Below are 14,116 nucleotides of genomic sequence, written 5' to 3'. Positions count from 1 at the left end.
AACATAGGACTTACAGTCATCGTAATTTTTAAGCATAGAGTTTCTTCAGTAGTGGAGGAACTAACTTCTTCATACTTTCTGGGCTGTATTGTCAATTTCAGAAAGTGTTGCTGATAAGAAATATTTATATTTACAAATATATATATTTATATATAAAAATATTTATAACAGGTAATTTAAAGATTATTTTTATAACAATAGTGACATTAACAGTAACACTTAGATTGAGGGCTAATGGAATCTTTTGCCGTTCTGTGAAAAAGACAACTTTCTGAGGAAAAAAAAGGTTGCAAAATCCATGTTTATTTTTGTTATCAGGTTCAAAAGGACATCAATAAGAATATCAGTGCCTGAAGTCCTTTTGTCCCCTTCAAAGAATATGGATTGAATGTTGAAAGTTTTGTAATAACAGTCCTTTTGCCTGTGACAGTTTTGGTGCAGTGATCTGGAAAACACTGGTAGAGGCATGTGAAAGAAATGGGAGTAGTTTTGTATAAAACAGTACATTTTAGTCTTGTAGAAGCAAATAAGCAATAATCAGCTTTTGGGAAGCTGGGCAGCTCAGAGACATGGATTACATAAAAATCAATGTTCAATGACAGTCTTTATAAAATTACATCAAGTTTGTAAGTTAAATACACAACAGCAAAAATGCAAAGCAGAAGCTAAAATTCTACTTATCCCCCATGGAATTTACTATGGATTCTTTCCCTCACACATGCCTAAATACTGAAGAACTTATCATAAATTTTGCTTTTGCATGAAAATATTTTGCTTTCATGGACTTGATTTGTTAAGTGACATAATGTGGGGTTGGGTTTTTTTAGCTTGTTTGTTTGGTTATGGTTTTTTTTTTTTAAATTAAGAAATCCCCATTCTCTATCTGGTTTTGTTTCTCACATTTTCAAAGCCCAAGATGCTTTCAGAAACAGAACTTAGATCTGGAAAAATATGGATTAAATACAGGCTGTCCTGAACTGTAAGACCTCCTCAGAGAGGAACCAAATGATAAATCAGTAATAATTGAAACTAGAATCACATTTTCATCCCAGAGGATCTCTAACTTATTTTCACCTGGATTGAGTCGGACTTTGATTTCAGCACTTTCCAGAAGTCTTTTAAAAGTGGCTTCTGCCTGCAGAGACAGATATTTTAGCATTTTTACAAGTTCTCATCATTAGTCTCCCAGCACACTGCACACTCATTTCCAGAAGACAAAAATAAACAGAAGGTCATGAATTCCCAGCACCTTTGTAGGCAGAGGGGTAATCCACCATGGGCGTCTTTTTTTCAAGCAATAATCTAATTATTTAGAATTCTGTACAAGAGTTTTAGTAGACTTCAAATAAAGCTGTGATATGTTTAATATTCGAAGACTGGATATTAACTGGAATAATAATTGTATTTACTTATGCACCTTAGTAAGTGGCAGTTACTTATACTGTTTCCACCACTTGTCAGGAAAACAGAAAAGTTTATTTTGACTTGAACTTAACTCTGCACACTACTGCATATTTTAGAAAACTGTGACTGCCTTGTCTTGTGAACTAGGGCAGTCAGAGCATTTAGTACACAGGAGATGATATTTATACTACTTTTCTGCTAATCTGTTTTCAACACACATGTATCTTCAAACATGCATGGCTTACACTAAAGGATACAGTTGTGGGGGAAAAACCTTTTTAAAATAAAATAAAGGCTTCAGATAAGGTTTTTTTTTTTTTGCAATTGCATCACGTTTCACAGTTTGTTCTTTGCTAGATCTATGCCTAGAAATATACATGTTTTTCAAGAATGTCTACAGCTACAAGGGTAATTGCTACACACATCTCTTGACATTACTTCAGAATTTGTTGTTGAGTGTGAATTTCAGGAGCATCACGTTTTGCAGAAAAGAAAAAAAATCCTTGGAGGGAAAATTCATCAGTTCAGGAATCTGCTATACTGGCATTTGTAAGCAAAGCTTCAGTTAATAGCATGCAGTTGGGAGAGTCAGCAATCCCTTCTTTGCCCTCTTAGCTATCAGTATGAGCTGTGATGAGTTTAGTTAACGAAGTATGTTCCACAGATGCTCATTAGAAACATTCATTCAGGAAACAGTAGGATGTTAGCTAAAATAAGAATTTAAGGTACTTCTTGTTCTGATTAAGTTCATTTGTACCCCCTACACCTCTAGTGTATGATTTCTAGTAGGACTATATTCAAAATGAATACCAGAGTGTTCACTGCTGCAGTGCAAATTCCTTTGCCAAATGCTTATCCCTTCACATTAAACATGCTATGGACAGAGTGGAAAAATGGTTAGCATTGCTCTTCAACACCACAAGAAATAGGCATCACCAGACACAACCCATTAGGTGTTTAAATCTCATGATAGTTCAGTGTTAATGCCTATAACTAGTGTGTTACAGAATACACATAATTAAATATTTTAGCTTCTTGGCCTCCACAGTTTTCTCCCCGTTAGGGAAAAGGACAATGTTGTTTCAGCTCAGAAACAGGTTGCTATCACCACCCAGAGGCTGGCTCTATGCAATTGTTACGTGTCCCTTCTTAACTAGATGGGCAGGAAAGTGTTGTTGATCCAAAGAAGGTAGCTTGAGAGGCAATTAGTAGGAAGGGTTACTCCTCGGGAATGAACATAATTTTATCTCTAACAATTTGATTTGGGGGAGTGGGCTTCACAAATTGGGCTGAGGCAGCTGATACCTCTTATTAAGTCTGGCAGTTGCATGCCTCAGGTAGACAGTCATTGCATTGCATTCAGCCACATACTTGGATTGTGAACACCAGTCTAAGGCTGCATGTGATCATTTCTGAGCAGGCACACACTAAAAAATTAATTGTGATTCCATAACAATTTTCAGTTAGATTTGTTCTTTTAAGTCAAAATTAGCCTAGCCATCATAAAGGTAGAAAATAAAAAATACAGTTCTAGGACTATTTTTTAAATGCTGAGATCACCTATGTGTGACCTGACTGGGAATTTGGGTTCTTCAGGGATGTTTGTACAGTGCATTCAATACTACTGAGCATCCAGAAGTGACATCTGATTTCAGGGTCATCATGGTGTCACAGTGTTCACAGTCTCTGCAAGCTTCTCTTTATTTTTCTTTATTTATTTTAAAACTTTTACTGGCGCACTCTTTTGACAGCAAAAGCAGTGTTATTAAAAGTAATCATAAAATTATTACATTTGAGAACAAGTTTGGGTTTTACTGTTTTTTCTCTTTCTTTTTTTTCTTTTTTTTAAGAAAAGTATTTTTTGTTTTCTTGCTTTGTTGGCATGCTGTAGCCTTTAGCTTGCAGTAGGGAACTTTTCATAATATGTCCACTTAGTCCTTCAGATATTTTAGGTTTTGAGGGTATTAACTTCTTTTTTAGAAATAAGTATCTGATTCTTAACTTGAACATTTTTGGAAATTCCATTATGCTACTCAGGGCTGTATGTTATTGAGACACTGATGGGGAGGAGAATGAGATGAATGGCAGTGCAGCACGGGACAGGTAGTTCATACAGCACTGAGCAATGCAAGGGGAAACCCTTTGTGAGCTAATTATATAGTTCTTGGAAACAGAAGCAGTAACTAGCCTTTATGCTGAGAGACTACTAGGGATTTTGAAGATGACCTAAAACTTGTGACAGGCCAAATCTGCCACACCTCAGGTATTTTGTGCCAGGATATAAACTGATTACGTGTAATAAACCTACTGTAGTGGGGAAACAGCCTAGTTCTTCTCATCCCCTTATTCCTTTACCTGTAATGTGATACATTGTTATGTTTCTATTGCACTAATTCAACAGCAAACAGGAAACAGATGCCTAAGTTAATCATGAATATAAACCACATCAGAGAGTTCCTCTTGCTATATGACATTTTTATAATGTGATTGCAAGAAGAATTTCCTGAGAGACCTGTAATTGATAGACCTATTAAAGCACTAAAATAATTTCATAAGGAACAAAATAACATTTGAAGATGGTGTATGTCTTAGCTGACTTGTGCTTTGTAAGATTCTGAAACATTACCACCGAAACTCAGGAAGGGTTTTTGAACATACGCCAAAATGAGCAAAATAAAAGATCCACTACAGGTGATAGAGGTCTTCCAGAAAGCAGAATAAACTCTTCCCGCCCCCCCCTTGGCACAAACAGTATGCCTCATTTTATCACTAGGAAGTTTCTCAAAGCAAGAATGTCTTTCAAAATAAATACTTGAGGCGTACTCTGGCTACGTGTCGCGCACACCTGTAAGTCACAAATACTCTCAGGTGTCGTCGATCTGTCTTTTCTCGGCTTCTCTCCCGCCCTCGGTCGCAGTTAAGCGCTGTCGGGTCCGGAGGTCCCGACATGGCGCCCGCCCGCCCCGGCCCGTTCGCGGCTCCTGCTGAGCCGGCACTGCCACCCCGCTCCGCTCGCATCCCAAGGGCAGCGCCGGGGCGCGGGCGGGGCAGAGCGGTGTGGTGTGTTGTGGTGCGGCCCGGCCCGCCGCGGGGGCAGTCCCGCCCTGCCCCGCCAGCCTCGGAGAGCCGCCGCTGCTCCGTCCTGTGCCGTCCGAGGGGATTTTGGAGCCTTAGCGAAGCCAGTACGGCCCCTCTTCCTTGAAGGCCGCGTGAAATGGGTTTCCCGGGCAGGCTGGCGGTGCTGCCAAAACTCGTGGCGGCGGGCCGGGCCGGCGGTGCCTGGCGGAGGCGGGACCGGGACCGGCCCTGCGCGGGGGTCCCGCTCCCCGGCCGCGCCGCCGCTGCCCTCCGCCCGCCACCCGGCGGCCGCGCCGCCTCCTCGAGGGCCCTGGGCGACTACGAGGAAGTTTTCCGGTCTTCCCTGGAGGAGCCCGAGAAAGTCTGGGGAGCAGCCGCTGAACAGATCCAGTGGTACAAGCCCTGGGTCCGTACTCTGGAGAGAGGCGGCGCGGGGAGCGCCTCCTGGTGAGTACCCGAGTGCTCCTGGGGCCATGCGGGGCCCGGGGCTGGGGCGGCGAAGCTCGGCTGTAACGGGGAGGGAGGGAAGGCTGCCCGCCGAGGGTCTGCGGGTGTGCTGAGCTGGGGGTTCTGTGGTAACTGCAGAACTGCCCCAGCACATGTCTGGGATGGGCGGTGTGTCATCGCTGATGGGGGAGACGGCTGCAGAGTTTGAAGGAGTTTAATGATTACACTTGGTCAAGCTTAATGATTAAAAGCCGCATGAATGGATACGTTGGGGTGAGGGGTGCGTGCACTGTGGCAGGCGTGACACGTGTGTGTGGGTCCGTGTGTGGCTGAATGATTTGGAGGAGTGTGCCTGATGCTCCCCTATCCAACCCTTTTTGGGCCTGGACTAGGACCAGGCTTCTGTGAGCATGAGAAACCCGGCATCAGGTGGCAGGGGAGGCAGGTGTATGAAAATGCAGGCACTATGGCTTTTAGGGTTCTTTAATCTTAGACACTATCTAAGTCATAGGCCATAATTTAGATGTTGTGGTTAAGGTTAAGGTAATGTTTGTCAAAAGCATGGGTATTGCAATATATATCTCCATGCAGTGAATGGCGAACTGTCCTAAGCAGAATACAATATCTGTCTTCTAAATTACTGGATATGATTTTCAGTACTTTCGCAAAAGTAGTTTACAGTTAAAATTTTGTGTTCACCACCATTGCTTCTTTTTCAGCACACTTACATCATGGTCTTTGATCTTTTCTCAAAAAAAGCTGATATTGGATATAAAAGGCAATGTAGGGTGAGGATCATCTTTAGTACACTGATGTTCTTTGCCCTTTTTATATTTTCCTGGTTTGTTTTTAATTAAAAATACTAATAATTCTAAAATTATAATTAAAAATATTAATTTTCAAAGTTGTGCAAATTAAAAGATACAGATTCAGTAGAACGGAGCTTGGTTTCTTATTGGTGTCTGTCTGACATCATTGGTTGGCACCTCAAGTAGTGAAAATTGTTTATATGTCTTAAGCTGAATTTTAGGCAACACTGAGCCAGAATGGGCTGTGTAACAGTCAGAAGTCCTAAAATGAATAGATAGGGTTCACTGACTTTGATTTGTAGGTTGTGGTACTATTCAGAAAGTGCAGGTCAGATTGCCTGCATAATTAGGGTCTAGAGAAGGGTCTAGAGAACAAGTCATGTGATGAGTGGCTAGAGTTGTTTAGTCTGGAGAAAAGGAGGCCTAGGGGAGACCTTAACCGCTCTCTAAAACTGCCTTAAAGGAGGTCGTAGCCAGGTGGATTGTGGTCTTCTCCCAAGTAACAAGTGATAGGACAAGAGGGAGTAGCCTCAAGTTGTACCAGGGGAGATTAAGATACTAGAATTAGAAATACTGGATATTAGGAATATTGGCTATTATGAAAAATTTCTTCACTGAAGAAGTTGTCCAGCATTGGAACAGGTTGCGACAAGAAGTGAAGGAATTGCCAAATCTGGAGGTATTTAAAAGATATGTAGACATGACACTTAGGGACATGGTGTGGTGGACCTGGCAGTGTCTACCATTTGGTTGGACTTAATGATCTTAAAGGTCTTTTCCAACCTAAATGATTCTGTGAATCACTGATTAAAGACCAGTAAAGCTCACTGATTCTGGCATTCCTGAATAGAATAACAAAATCAATAGAATGGTTACTCTTGAAGAACTAAGGAATGAGAATATAATACATGCAAATGAGCATGGTTTTGCTATCAAGTTCTGTCAAACAATTGTGGTTTCATTTGCTGACCACAATAAGCTTGCTTGCTGAAAATAACATGCTTAGGTCTTTGTAAAGCATTGTGACTTCTCAGATGGAAGTTACTTGGCCTTATGAGAGGGAAAAATGGATGTTTCATGGTCTGAAGTCAAACTTATCTTCCAAGGTCTTTTCTATTCTCACTTTTTAACTTGTATCTTTCTCCCTCTGTGGATGCAAATTGCCATAGACTGAAATTATCTCGTTAATGTGGGCAAATACCTGAAGGGAGGGTGCATGGAAGATGGAGCCAGACTCTTTTCAGTGGTGCCCAGTGACCAGACCAGAGGCAATGGGCACAGACTGAAGCACACGTTGTTCCCTCTAAACACCAGGAAACACTTTTTTTAATGTGAGGGTGACTGAGCACTGGCACAGAGTTGATTGTGGGATCTTCCTCCTTGGAGATATTAAAATACCATCTGGACATGGTCCTTCCTGGTCTACTGACTCCAGGTGGACCTTGTAGAAGCCTAGAAGATAAGGGGGCCAATGTGTATGTCTCAAACACCAATAGCCAGATAGCTGTGGAGCCATACAAGGGTTATTGGTAATAATGAACTGTGAGAAAGAACAGGATGTGGTTGGAGAAGGGGGCCATACAGAGGTAGAGCAGCACTTTTCTGGGACAGATGTCCTTGTTCTAATTCCTGGAGCTAAGCAAAACACAGTACAGCTCGAGAAGTGAGCATGGACTATGAGGGGGGGATCAAGGCCACCAAAGATCCCCAAAACCCTCTAACCCACTTTCAGAAAGGTTGAGAAGGACTATGCATGATAACTAATTTTCAAATAAAGCAAGAAACTTATCTATAAAAATGTACCCCCACAAAGCCTGGGTGCACGTGCACCAGAGGACCCTTGACGACCCATCTGCTGGGTTGACACTGGAACCAGGCCTCTTTTCTCTCTTCTTTTCTTTGTCTCTCCCCTTCTTTAATTCATCTGTGTCTTTCTCTTTTACCTTTTGCCCTATCCCTTTATCCAAAATCCACTGTGATGTGCTTATACTAGGAGATAGGGACAAACTTATACCAATTTCTATACGAAGTGTGTAATTTACTGATAAAACTCCATAAGCTTTTGTAGACCCTCTGACTTTTGTCATTCTTTTTGACCACAAGCATCTATGAATCTTAGATGCTGCCTTCCCCTAAGGGTGGAATACCACATACCTGCCTCACTAGGTGCCCTCCAGAGGTCCTTTCCAACCTCAGCCAGTCTGTGATTCTGTAGCATTATACAAAGATGCAGGTCTGAAGACTCAACGCTAGGTTGTAATTGTTTGCATGTCAGGTATCTGTTGCTCTATGGGTAATAAAATTTAGACAATTCAAAGTTATGTAAAACTCTGTAAAGGTCTTAATGTGCAACATGCAGTTTTATTTCTGTTTTTAAGTTCACCTGAAGTGCGAACAGGCTGTATGTGATATTAGTGTTGTACTTTAATGCCTCTGAAGTCTCAGATTGTTACCAGGATTCAGTGTACTCAGCAGGACGACAGACAGGTAAGTTCTTTGAGTATAAGAGAGGGAGAACATAAAAGAGAGTCTTTTGGGGGACAGGCTGAAGTGAAAACAGAGAATGGAGCTCAACTGAGAAAGAGGCCAGGCTTCCAAGCTAAAACATACAGGTTAAAGATAGTTCAGAGGTTTACCTTGGAAGCTGTTTATGGAGACCTCAAAAATAGTATTAAGAAGTCCATGTATGTGCTTCTTGAGTTAGAATTTGTCTCCTGTTTTGGAGACGTATGTGGTCAATTAGGAAATATAATTTTTTTCAATATCTTTGTTTTTGGTTGCCAAACCTGAGACTTAGAGAAACAGATGCTTTTCATATATTTTCCAATGTCATTTACTTCTGTTGAAGAAGTTGAAGGAGGCAGTTACTGTATTTAAAATGTAGCTATAAGGCAAGTCTTCTTCTCTAAATACTCTCTAAGTACTCTAAGTGCGAAAGCAGTGTGCCCTTGTGTTTCTTCTTCAGTCTCTGCCATTGGAAATAGTAGTACTACATCAGTGGGATGCAAAATGATTTCCAAAAGGTACTGAGCAGTGTCACCATCCCTTGACTGTTTTTTTTTTTTTTAAGCAGTAATTCCAGGTACCATTCACTGTTCTAAGCTGCACCAGTGGCTGATACAGGACAAAACAACATCTGGTTTAGCTTAGATCAAAAATAATAAGAGCTAAGAAGCATGATTGGTCAAGAAAAGGATGAAGGAATTGAAATAGTTTGGTTTAAAAGCCAAAAGGGAGACCTAAGTTCTAAAACACACAGAGTTTTGCAAAAAAGTTGAAGGAAAAACTTCCTCGAGTTGTCTTTGAAGAGGTCAAAACTGGAGGTCTTAAATTGCAACATGGGAAACATGGTCTTTACATGTTAGAAAGAAAAATCTTTTTAATGCTTAAGTTAGTGAAACACTTGAACAGATTATTTTGGCATCTTATGGAGTGCCAGTTGAAAAGCCTAAAGCAAGTATTTCTTTAGGACTGTGGAAACAGTTTTTCCTAACATGTGCAGGCAGAGGGCAATTTTGCAACATACGTTTATTTCTGTGATGCCAAGGCATAAGTGTAATATATCATCCCCTTTGAACTTTAGGAAGGTTGCCCAGATTGCTATTCAAATGTTGCTTTACGTTTTAAAAAATGTGACAGGGTCAATTAATATGATAACTCCAATTATTTAATATTGCCATGGTTTTGTCTCATTTCATCTAGAAAAATAAAAAAAAAAAATCCCTTTGATTCCTGGGAACCCAGCTTGAAGAAGTATATATATTCTGTAAAAGAATTTTAGCAATCTGCTTTTTTAAAAAGATTTTTTTAAAAAATATATTAAATATACTTAATAATAATTTTAATGCTTTTTTTCCCGCATATATGCCATCTTTATTCAGAACCTTTTCTTTCTTTCCCTTTTTAAATTTTTTATTAGCTTTACTTCTCAGCCATTGCACAGAGAGTAAAAATTATCTCTGAATACAGCTGCTTTGATTTTTAAGATAGCAGATGGTGTTGGAAATTAAAAGATAACTTTTTAATATTTGAGTGAAATTAATTAAGTCATAATTATGTGTTGCCTTCTTCAATACTGTACTTATTTCATTAATAGCAAGTAGGCTTTTGTCGCATCCAAAAAATACCAAATGCGGTAAAAAAATATTTCCAAGCCATAGATGATAGATGTTAAACCATATGTAATGGGAATCCTGCTATGGAAGACCTAAGTAACTGATGTGCCAAGACTAAAACATGAAGATCAGTGTTTTTGTGTCCTCTTCTACTCCAACTCCTTAAAGATTAATATAAAGTAGTAATTTTAAGGTATGATTTAAGGGTCAAGTGCAAGTACTTGAGATTTCTGTTTGTGAACCAACAGAAATGCTGCCAAGTCTCAGGGCTGGGGCGAGATGGGAGGTGCTGAGCCGCAGTCATAAAGAGGCAGTATGGTGTAAGTGACTGCTGTAGGCAGCTCTAAAAAGGCTCAAGAGTGTCCTAATGTGGGTAACCAGACTCAAATTGTTAAGAAGATGCCTTATTAGGTCTAAGTTAGACATAATGTGGCTGCTGCTTTCATGGATGTATGGGGGGGAAAAAACAACAAAAGGATAGGCAGATATTGTCAGAATATTGGTTTAAAGTGTTGCTGTGAAGCAAACTGTTTTGATGTTATAGCCAATTTTGGATATTATAGCCAAAGTTCTGTGGTTTTTGACTAGGACAACCCTGTCATTTTTTCCACCATAGCTCCAGTGGATGGTAGACAAGCATTTCAGAGACTGCTTGTGATCTGAATGCAGTTTCTTTAATCTGTTAGAGTTGTTACTGTGTACTCTTTTTATTTGTTTTACTCTTCCTCTGCTCCACTTGTTTTATGTTATTAAATTGTCAGCCTTAGGAACACAGTGTACAATAAGGTTCCTCACACTTGGATTCAGTTGGTAAGCTGCATTGAGATAATTGTCTGGTTAGCAATAGATTAGCATTTTACAGTCATGCTTATTATGTCAAGATTTACTGGCAGTTGTTACAAACATCCTGCAGATCCACTTCTGGTCTTTCTGCAGTCTATTGGAATATTTCCTTTCTATTCTAGACCTCTGTTTTAAATAGGAGCATCTCATTGACATCCTCATAACAATGGTCCTGGTTTTATGCTGCTGTTTCTTTTCAACTAAAGCTTATTCAAGCAAACCAAAGTTCCTCACAGGTGTTCATCTGTGTGAGGCTTACTAGAACAGAAGTTTGCAGAAGCACAGGGCAGCTCTTTAAAGCCAAGCAGCTTTTGTCAGCCAGAAAGAGGCATTTGAGAATGTCCTTGGGTGACAGTAAGGAAGCCAAGTTCTTGCAGTTCTGGTAGGTGCATCTCTGCTTTTCTTATCCCATCAGAACCTCTGTCCTTCTGAACAGGGTAGCAAAGTTCTCATCACACTTTCCAGATAGTCTTGTTCTTGATTCATCTTGCAGTCACATCTCTTTCACACACTTGTTTTTAAGTGGTTGCTAAAAATTCATGTGGCAATGTTGATGTTGCTGTATATCTTTAGAAGAATCAAAGCTCTGGTGCCTGCTCATGGTTTGACCATTCTTAAATGATTATGCATAGTAGCCCAGGTATTGTACTCCCTTGTTCCCTTGTTCATATCATCCTACCATGATTTGATATTGTCTCAATTTAAGGAAACTGAAGTGTTTTGCTAAGGAGGATGAGTTATGAGGTAGACCAAACTCCTCTCTCTCGGCAATTGTAAATCCAAAATTAAGAGGCTCCAATTGAGGAACTACAGAAAAAGGAAGAAATAACAACCCTTTATTAAAGGATATATGTGTATTGGCAAGAACAGCAAAAGAACACAAAAACAACTACACAATAATCCTGTACCCAAAAGTCCCCTTCAAAAAGGAAACAGTTTGATACTTCTCCATCCTCTAGCGCGATTCCAATCACGGTTGGCAGGGGCGCTGTTGGATCACTGGAGGTGCAGAGCCTGCAGTTGCTCAGTGTTGGTCAGCAGGGGGTGCTGTTGGGCTCTGGTGGTCGTGGCGTGAGGCCCCAGATTGCAAGAGAAGCCGACAATGGAGATCTCCCCCCCCACCGAGGAGGGGAAAAGGGGAAAGAAAGGCAGTTTCTTTCCCACAAAACTCACGCTGGCTGCGACTGGCTGTGGTCGGGACTCCCCTCTTTCCTTGAGGAGCACAAACTCTCCAATGAAAACCGAGCAGGTCTAACTGCTGACAGAGCAGACCACAGGCAAGCCGAGGCCAGAGAACAGACAGAGGACCAGGTTGAGAGCAAAAACAGCCTCAGAGCTTTTTTCAACGCACACTGTGCCCCCGTTAAGGCAAAAAGAGAAGTGCCTCTTTCCAAAGAGAGGAGAGGAGAAAGACTCTTACCCCCCAACACCCCCCCCCAGCCTTAGAGAAAGCTATCAACCTGGAATGCAGGTCTGCCAACATTCTTTTGTATAGTCAATTACCCCTTCCCCCTCCTTGTTCAACATCTTCTTTTACAGCAGGACAGGGGAAAGGAAAATTTCTGCTTGGATTTTTGGAAAAAGTAAACCTATGAGAAATATATTATCAGTAATCAGTGGATGACCTGAATCGTACACAACTTTTATGACAGTAGTACAGAGTTTCTCTATGTTACATGAAACAACTCCAGATCATTTATTGCTCATGTGGTTTTCCTTTTATGGGAAGGGGTTTAAAGTACAGAATGGTTTTGTGACTTCCATAGCCCCCCACTTTCTCCTTACTAATAGCATTGTAAAGGATTTGCAGTAAGATTGCTGCATCCTGAACATCCTAACTGGTTTTGGTTTCATAATTACCATTCTTTGACAATAAAGACCTCCCATGGCATCTCTACATAAGGATATAAGAATAATATGTAAAATATCCTAATTTAGAACAGTCCTTTACTAAACAGGAAAAATGAAGAAGGAAATATTTATTTTTAACTAGTAGTGGGTTACTTGAGGCCATCTGTTACTTCCAGTTGCATTATAACAATACATTATCACCGGACAGTGTTCCCATACAACCTTTTGGAAACTCTCAACTATGTATTTTCTGTATGTTGCTATTTGTCCTGCAGAGAGATACCTGCAGATAGAAAAACAAACACTATGGACATCACCTAGTGAACTTTAATTTTTAGATTCTGTGTCACCTTTCAGTTAGTAGAGTCATCTTTGTATCCAGTACAGTCTGTATTTTTGTATTTGAGGATTATGCTGCACTTGAATTTTCTTTTTCTATATAAAATGGCAATAAAAATGAAATCTGAATTTGTGGAATGTTTTTCTTTAATTGGAAGATGAGAATTTTCTGTACATGTCTGGCTATTGGAGAGGCTATGACTCACATTGCTTTACAGAGAATTTTGAGTCAATTATGTAAAACACAGTGTTGTCAAATGCATTATAATTATATGATCTTATAACTGTTGGGGTCGGTTTCATTTAGCTACAGATGCTTGTATGCTTAACTGTTATTGCCAAGAGATGAATAAGACTATTTTGAGTCCTGAACCTGTTTTCCTTAAAAAGGATATTTGTGTGTGCCAATGCAAAGTAGCATAATGTTTTCATAATGTTGGATTATTTTATGTGAATTTATGCTTTTTCTGTGATACCATAGATATAAAAATCAGAGTGATTGATGCTAAGTATGTTAAACCAAGACCAAGTTTAGCAGATTTTTAGTTAAGTCAATTAAGGTACAGTATTTTAAGTTCTATGTTTTCACTAATAGTCTTATTTGGCTTTTTGAATAAATCTTGAGGTTATAGAATAAAAAATTACTTCCTGAAGTGAGTGTAATGTTTTAAGAGCTATGTTTTAATTGATGCTCTAATTCCTTAAAAGAAAAACGTAAAATAAAAAAAAATAGTTGTCTTAGTTTGGAAGGCTGGCTGTTACATGCTTCCAACTTCTTTTTTAGGTTTGTAGGTGGAGAGCTGAATATCTGTTACAATGCTGTAGATCGTCATGTTGAGAATGGACGAGGAGACCAAGTTGCCATTATTTATGACAGTCCTGTAACAAATACCAAAGAGAAAATAACATATAAGGAACTTTTTGAGCAGGTATGTTTCCAAATAACCTTGTTATCGAAAAGGGGCAGTAAATATTGCACAGCAGGTAGGTACCAGAGAGGTAAAAATGGTCTACCTTGCTGGTTTATTCCTTTTGCTGTGCTCAGTATTTATTTATAAGCTTTACTACCTGTACCAAATTATACTGCACCCAAGAAGTTTTGATCTTCTTCTATTTCCTCTTTTTCTTCTACAGTTTAATAGTTTTTTTCTCCTGATTGGTTAAATTTTCAGCTTGTCTCTATTTGATTTACTTTTTTTCCCCCTAATAGTTCTTATTTGAAAGGTAAAG

The 14,116-nt window shown here is 39.8% G+C and overlaps 1 protein-coding gene across 2 annotated transcripts in view; it reads left to right on the top strand.

Moving 5' to 3' along the window:
* Positions 1-4,516: 4,516 nt before the first annotated feature.
* The window catches only part of ACSS3 (acyl-CoA synthetase short chain family member 3), a 79,486-nt gene continuing 69,886 nt past the window's right edge, over positions 4,517-14,116 (top strand). For both annotated transcript variants that reach the window (XM_051795720.1, XM_051795721.1), the window contains exons 1-2: positions 4,517-4,929; positions 13,671-13,815. In XM_051795720.1, the coding sequence (XP_051651680.1) occupies positions 4,619-4,929; positions 13,671-13,815 (456 nt within the window). In that variant the 5' untranslated portion in view covers positions 4,517-4,618. The remainder of the gene's footprint in view (positions 4,930-13,670; positions 13,816-14,116) is intronic.

This window comes from Manacus candei, unplaced genomic scaffold (genome assembly GCF_025592945.1).
Source record: "Manacus candei isolate 608988 ecotype Guabito, Panama unplaced genomic scaffold, ASM2559294v1 h1tg000043l, whole genome shotgun sequence".
In the NCBI taxonomy this organism is placed as follows: Eukaryota; Metazoa; Chordata; class Aves; order Passeriformes; family Pipridae; genus Manacus; species Manacus candei.
This window is presented reverse-complemented; position numbering and strand designations above follow the sequence as displayed.